At 55.1% G+C, this 7560-nt stretch overlaps 3 protein-coding genes across 3 annotated transcripts; 2 read left to right on the top strand and 1 right to left on the bottom strand.

Annotated features, from left to right (window-relative positions):
* Positions 1-701: 701 nt before the first annotated feature.
* On the top strand, positions 702-1736 carry JN550_004826 (uncharacterized protein; the record flags this gene model as incomplete). The annotated part of the gene is made up of 2 exons (XM_049316385.1): positions 702-812; positions 981-1736. 2 exons carry the CDS (start codon positions 702-704, stop codon positions 1734-1736), a joined length of 867 nt encoding a protein of 288 aa, XP_049173024.1.
* A 605-nt stretch (positions 1737-2341) lies between these two features.
* Positions 2342-4474, bottom strand: JN550_004825 (uncharacterized protein; the record flags this gene model as incomplete). The annotated part of the gene is made up of 5 exons (XM_049316384.1): positions 2342-2448; positions 2521-3382; positions 3440-4018; positions 4084-4151; positions 4216-4474. 5 exons carry the CDS (start codon positions 4472-4474, stop codon positions 2342-2344), a joined length of 1875 nt encoding a protein of 624 aa, XP_049173023.1.
* Positions 4475-5820: 1346 nt separating this feature from the next.
* Positions 5821-7469, top strand: JN550_004824 (uncharacterized protein; the record flags this gene model as incomplete). The annotated part of the gene is made up of 2 exons (XM_049316382.1): positions 5821-6009; positions 6093-7469. The coding sequence occupies 2 exons, from the start codon at positions 5821-5823 to the stop codon at positions 7467-7469; spliced, it is 1566 nt and encodes a 521-aa protein (XP_049173022.1).
* Positions 7470-7560: the final 91 nt, after the last annotated feature.

Raw genomic sequence — 7560 nt, 5'->3', positions numbered from 1 at the left:
TTCTGGGAGTTACCGCAGTCCCTCTCAACCTCTCATGTTCTTTAGTGCGTCGCAATGGCCGCATGCGACCACCAGGGCGCAGCGGCGCAACCGAGAGAAGGGGTCCGCCCCCGATCTGACAGGGTTGGTGCTGTCGGGTGGTGTTGCACTTCTGCACGAGGGTACGAGCAAAGAATAATAAGAGTCTGTGTGGATGCGACTCTGCGTGCGCCGCGCGCGTGGCTGGCTGCCCGTTGTTGAACTGTAGGTGTCATACATTGCTTGTGATGTTGGCTTCTGTTGCAAAAACTCTCATGCCTCTCTACGTGGCCGTGTAAGTCAGTTGATACTCGCTACTCCCGCGCTTCCAATATCACGGGTCCAGTTTTCAATTGCAATCTCCGTTGCTAAGCTCCCAGCGGATCGGAGCCCGTACCCACCAGCGATGTGCTAGCCCGAAACGGGCGACCGTTGTGTTTTCTCTAGTTCCCCATCTATGCCGACCCGACTTCGTTCTTCCCAGACTTAACCAGACACCAAAGCCACTTGGCTCACCGGACTGGTCGTTTCAACCATACGATCCCGCCTAGGATTCTGGGGAACTGCGGCATCGAGGGTTGTCATTGCGGAGGAATTCGGCGTGTCAGGTGAACGAGTCTGCTTACACCACGGGAATCGGATTGGATCAGACTGGAGTGGATCGAGTCCACGAGCTAGACAACATGATGCCGAAAGCCTTCAGGTTCGGCGATGATCAGTGGGATCCAACACATCGTTTCGAGACGTCATGGCTGCTACCGCCATACCTTCTATTCGCCTGCAGAGCATTCATAGTACGTTATACCCGTACCCCGTTCCCGCGCCAGCCTCGTCTGTCCTACCCGTGAGACCGTGTCCGGTGAGCGAAGGGGGATGGGAGGAAGCGAGCCGTCCAGGCGCACAAGCCGCGGTGGGCGTAAACGTTGTTACTCGTGTTGCTAACCTTGTATACCGTCCGACAGTCTCTGTACGCCTTCGTCACACTCTTTTTCACGATAGGATACCAATGCGCCCACCCGTCTGAGGGCTCGGCGTACGCCTGCCAGGCCTCGGCGGCGTCCTTCTCCTACTTCACCGTGCTCACGTACTGGGGCATCGCCTTCTACTTCCTCTTCGCCTCCATCCACACCTTCTCGTACGCGCGCTGGGGCGTCGCGCTCCTCGACAGGTGGCCGCGCCCCCTGCAGGCCCTGCACGCCTTCTACTACACCACCATCACGACGTACCCCTTCCTCGTGACCATCGTCTACTGGGGCATCCTGTACACGTACGGCGCGGCCTGGTTCCCGACGCAGTACGCCGCCTGGAGCAACCTGTCGCAGCACGGCTTCAACTCGCTGTTCGCGCTGTTCGAGATCGTGCTCACGCGCACCAACCCGTCGCCCTGGATCCACATCCTGTGGGCCATCGTCGTGCTGGCCCTGTACCTGGCCCTGGCCTACGTGACGCGCGCCACCAAGGGCTTCTATGTCTACAGCTTCCTTGACCCCACCGTCACCCGCCACGGCCTGGTTGCCGCCTACGTCTTCGGCATCGCCATCGCCATCTGCATTATCTTCGCCATCGTCCACGGCGCCGTCTGGGCCCGCCGCTGGCTGACCGAGAGAAAGCTGGGCATGGAGGGCAAGATGGCCGCCGGCGCTCACAGCACGACGAGCAGCTGGAGGGACGAGCAGGAGCTTGAGATGGGCAACCACGCTTACGCCTCTCATAAATAAGGAGAAATCGGAAAAGCACAGAGGGGGGGGGGGATGAAAGAAACACGATAACAAGCGAGCCGAATCTGCTTCTGTTTCCGGAGAGCTTCTCGGATTATGCCGTGCCGTTCGGTTATATATGCGCCGGGCATTTCGGGGCTGTGGGAGGAGCATGCGCGGCGAAGCGGAATGAATCGACAGCGATTGGTACAACCGACGTCGAATCCTGTCTCTACTGGGCGGTATCCAAGATTTGGAAACCGGAAAACATTGGGACCTTGGGAGGCCATCTCTTATAAGTGAAAATTACATGTATTATCTGTTGCACAAGGATGGGGGTTCACGGCGGTGATTCTGGATATTAGACGCGGATACCCTTACGGACAAACAGTGTTTCTTAGTAATGAAAGATACCAGGTCACCACTTGAGCTATACTATACTCTGGAGAAAATTACTATGTCGTTCGATGCGATGTGCAAAGTCGAAACCCCCCAATTTTTATCCTATGTTTGTTTATACAAGGGGTTTCCCCCTCACTCCTGGTCATGTATAAGACATGCCAAGGCGATCTCTATGCAGCATCTAGTTTTATGCAGTATATATACAAATTACGTGCTCGGGGTTGTTAGCACTTGAGCGAAATGCCGCGACGCATTTCCGACTCCCGTATCTCAAACATGAACTGGGCGGCAACAAACATGGCACCCAAGGCACACACTAGGAAGGTGAAGCCTGTAGAAACATCAGTATCAGGAACTGGGCGATTCTTGTCGTCAGACGAATGGGGTTGCACGTAAGACTTACCGGAAACATCCCCAAATATGCCCTCGATGATGCTTTTCAGGCCGTCGAGGCCGACGGCGAACCCGACCAGGTTGGCCATGATCATCATCAGGTCGTTGGCCACGGCGCCGACGCAGCCGAGCATGCGGTATGCCGTAGGGTTTTTCTCCCATTTCCGCGCGGGGAACACGACACGCGCCAGCATCTCGGGGAGCATGAACAGAACGATCAGCCAGCCCCAGATCAGCAGTCGCAGCTGAATATCGTGCCACAAGGCCACAAAGGTGAAGACGAGAACGTAGTTTGCGATGGAGCGGAGGACGCTCCCCGGGGAGGCGAATGACGAGCCGCCCAGCGGGATGTAGAGGTACCGCGTGATCCAGCGGTTGAAACTGCGGTGCCAGGAGCGCCAGAAGGCCAGCGTGCTGTAGTTGTTGCTCACGCACCGCAACATATTCTCGGGAGGGTCGACACCGTCGACCAGACTCCACAGCCGGAACAGCCGCCAGGGGAGTAGTAGTTTAAGCCAAATCAGGTGGAGGTTGAGGAAACTGCAGATGCTGAGTTGGGCAGCCGTGTACTCTCCCCACGATGGGCTGGCTTTTGCAATGGCCTGAATATAGTCATAGTGAAGCATGACCTCCATGGTGAGGAGGGTCAGTGCAAAACGCACGCCATAGCGGATCGTGCGCGACAACTCGATGGTGGCGGGCTTGTATCGGAGCTGAGAGATGTAGTCGTTGAAGGTTATGATAGGACCGGTCAGGTATAGGGGTGCGTAGATAGTATAGGCGATGTAGTTCCGGAAGGTGAAGTCCTTCGATTGTGCTGGTATGGAGACACGGTCTCGTTCGCTAAGAGCGGAAGGATCGAGTTGTTTCTTCTTGGGGAGATTAGTATCTGCTTCCCATGTCAAGGGCAGAAATGAAAGATGACTCACCTCAAGCGGGCTGTAGCTGCGCCTGTCCAGGCTCCAGTAGTAGTCCATATTGAAGCTTATAAGTCTAAGCACCGTGATGTTGAACAGAATCTGCCACCGGCTCATGATGCCACCGTAGCTGTCCAGCCATCTGCCCCAGGATACCAGGGCCGTTTCTTCGCCAACAAGACCCCCTGCCGGGCTCGATACGAACGATGCTATATTTTCTAGACGATAGCCTTTGAATATGTCGTTTGCGAACAATATGCCGATATTGAAAGCCCATGTCGCAATCGGAATCGACTTTCGCGGAACGGTGGTCGCGATCTGGTAGTTGATATACAGAATGGCCAGAATCTTGAAGGCCGAAATGCCATGTAGGGCAAGAAGAAAGATGATTGCGAAGCCGAAATCGAAGGATGCGCGTTGTTTAAGTCTGGCGTCCCCCTCCTCCAGAGTCGGTCGTGAAGATGGAACTCGTGAAGTGATCGGATACACCACGGCATTGTATAGTCGGCGGAGTAGGGGGTGAAAGACCAGCAGAGCTAGCATGTAAGGTAGATTGTTGCGAAAGGTCCTGTATTGGGCATCAGAGGCGTCCTGGGACATGTTAATGGGCCGTCTTGATCATGCAGGCGGGTTGGTTGAATGGGTCCATGACTTACAATCTGGCGACCCGGTATCCAACCCGGGGACAAGTAGCGCTCGAACTTCTTATACTGCGGGTTTGAGGCTATCGGAATCATCAGCCTCAATTGCTACTCCAGCCAAGCATCTCGCAGTCTGGAGTCTCTTACGGGTTGACACCCCATATGCTACCCAGAGCATGTAGGGAATGCAGAAGAGGACGACAGGCCAGTAGAGAAGGAACTCTGGTGTTCTCCATCTCGACGGCTTGGGCTTTCCTCCGTTGAACCTCGCAGCACGCTCTTTGCTCGCCCCGGGGTCATTGCGGGAATCGATGATGGCCTTGTACGGGGTGGCAGACGAGTTGGTGAAGCGGGTGTCGAGGGTGTCGAGGTCGTAGACGCTCCGGAGGAAGGAGAATGCGCCCATGGCGGCGGGGACGTCTCGGGCAAGCGCTACGCAAACGAGTGTGGTCTCATGCCGTGTCGCGCACGAGAGAAAGCTGCTGGCACGGTTCTTGTACGTACGGGAACAGGAGGTGGTCGGACAAGGAGAGGACCAGAACAAGCCGACGGCATTTTGCGGCCTCGAAACACGACACGAGATTCTGAGGACACATGCGAAGGGCTGTGCTGCCGTCCCAGTGGTAGCCTATCGGCTTAGCGTCATGATCCTGGCGGAACCCCTGATTTTCAGCGCTGTGTGGGGATCCTTGCCCCTTGCTTTGCCTGGATGCCGCTACCTGAGTCTTGGGGATGGCGGATGGCGGATGGCGCTCTTCTGACAAGGAGAGCGGGATCCTCAAGCAACTTAAGCATTGGACGGATCCTTGGCGTGGCACCTGCAGCAGATCAGCGATGACCGTACATAGTAACCAAGTTGGCTAACTTATTAGTCAAAGTCAGCTGGGTGCTTTCTCCGAAAAGCCACACTTGAATCTCATAGGGTACATTTCGGTGTGTGTGCAGTGCATAGTAACTATGACTGCCCTATACGGATGAACGTGACTAGTTAGTTCCCTTGATTACTTAACCAATCATACAAAGTTGCACAACTCCATAACTACTTCTCAACAGTCCCGTACGTCTAATCCTGTCTGTGCCTAGACCAGCCAAGACGCAGCATCATGATTGCACCGAGGCAAGACTCGCAGATGGACACAGCCGATTGCGTTGTCAGCACCCGGGCGCTGACTGTAGGTCTCTCCGGCTTCCGATCCTAAACACGGACCTTGAACCTCGACCCCCGGCCTGCGCTTGGTATACTCGCGGTGGTCACCCGACCCTACCGTGTCTCGATGGCTCCACATCTCAGGCTACATCGCTGCACCACTAGCTGCACCTCCTCACTCAGTGCAGTATCACCCAACCCAGAGAAGTCTCTCAACCCCACAACTCCAGACATGCCGCCATCACGGTCGAAGTGAGGCCAGACCCATCCCCCAGCAGTTGCGATCTAAAACCCGCCGCAGCAACGCCGAGGAACCCCTGGCTTGCAGCCAATATATGTATGCCAGCGTGATGCACCCACATCCTGCCTAGCCTTGCTGTCGGTACTGCCTCGCGGCTTCACGATGGTCAGAATGCGGGGGGACGGCTGTAGTTCATCAGCCGATGAACCTAATGCAGAGCCTGAAGTCTACTCTGCCCACTTATACCGTGGCACAGGCTGGTCTATAAAGAGGTCAGCATGGCACCGACAAGGTTGCGGCTGGCGCGAGTCTATACGCGCCCCCTGCCTGTGTCTGCTTTCCAGCTGGTCCTATATAGCACATCATGTTGTTTTGCGTGCTCTTGTTTTTTGGCTTCGTCATAAATCCCGCTCTGGCTGTCTTGCCCACTGTGGACCTTGGCTGTAACCAATATGCTGGGGCTACGACCTCATATGGCATCACACAATGGTTGGGGATACGTTATGCCGCACCGCCCCTTGGCCCGTTGAGATTCAGTCCGCCAGCAGATCCGGTATGCACCGCAGGGGTTCAGGTAGCTGACACAGTAGGCGTTGCTCTCGACTTGACATGTCTTGGAAACTGACAGTGCTTTAGTTTGGAAAGTATTGTCTTGGTACAGGCGATAGCCCAACACTCGATGCAACATCGGAGGACTGTCTCTTTCTGGACGTCTACGCACCAAGTAACGCCACAGCGCAATCCAAACTTCCCGTATTCTTCTATATCCAGGGGGGCGGATTCAATGCAAATTCAAAGCCAAATGTCAACGGTCGAGGCTTAATTGCTGCCAGTAACTACACGATTGTCGTTGTGGTAATCAACTACCGTGTAGGACCCTATGGATTCCTCACCGATGGAACCGCGGTCAAGGCCAACAATGGCTTGCGAGACCAGCGCAAAGCCCTCGAATGGGTCCAGCAACACATAGTCCGGTTTGGCGGTGACCCCGAACATGTCGTTCTTGGTGGAGAGTCGGCAGGGGCCGCTAGTATCAGTCTGCAGATGATCGCATACGGCGGCGAGGACTACGGCCTATTCCATGCTGCTGCTGCCGAGTCAGTGTCATTCGCCACGGTTTTGACTGTGAACGAGTCCTACTACCAATACGAAAACTTCGCCATCCGGCTTGGGTGTGTAGGCTCTGGTTCGTTGGCATGCCTTCGGTCCAAAACTTCTGAGCAGCTGCAAACCGAGAACATCAATGTCCCTTACCCCGGAGCAAGTGGCCCGCCAATCTACATGTGGAACCCAGTTATCGACAACGACATTTTGTTAGACTATACATACAGAGCCTTCGCCCTAGGCAACTTCGTAAAAGTTCCGGTGATATTTGGCGACGATACCAATGGCGGAACTGTCTTCGCGCCTAGCAATACCTCAACACTGGCCCAGAGTAACATGTGGCTCCATAATCAATTCCCCCGTCTGACTCTGGATCATTTGGGGACCATTGACGAGTTGTACCCGAACCCCAACGAAACTTGCCCCAACGTCGGCTGTTACTGGAGACAACTAAGCAATGCCTACGGTGAGACCAGGTACATGTGCCCAAGTTTGTTCATCTCATCCGCATTCACACAACATGGCGTGCCGCAGTCCTGGGCCTATCGCTACAACGTGGAGGATCCGACCCAGATCGCACAAGGGTATGGTGTACCTCATACGGTCGAGTCGAACGCCATCTGGGGACCGGAGAACGTGCCAAACACGGCGCCGGCGAGCTATTACTCAAATGGAACCAATGCCGCCGTGATCCCAGTGATTCAGGGTTACTGGACCAGCTTCATCCGCTCGTTCGACCCCAACAAATATCGGTACCCCGGCTCGGCGCGCTGGGAGGAGTGGACGACTGGTGAGCAGCAACGCCTTGTTTTCCAAACGGGAGGGCAGACGGAGGTGGAAACAGTAGATGAAGCCTTGCTGAGGCGGTGTAAATTCTGGTCGGACATCGGAGTAGACATTGCACAGTGATATATGAACCAAGAACCCAACGATACCCTCTTGGTTCGGATTTGTTATGCATCACGAGGTTGCCGTATTTAAATTATATGTCGATTGTTTC

This window comes from Neoarthrinium moseri (genome assembly GCF_022829205.1).
Source record: "Neoarthrinium moseri strain CBS 164.80 chromosome Unknown scaffold14_Wmoseri_CBS_16480, whole genome shotgun sequence".
In the NCBI taxonomy this organism is placed as follows: Eukaryota; Fungi; Ascomycota; class Sordariomycetes; order Amphisphaeriales; family Apiosporaceae; genus Neoarthrinium; species Neoarthrinium moseri.
The sequence above is the reverse complement of the archived record's forward strand: the minus strand, read 5'-3'. Positions and strand labels throughout refer to the sequence as shown.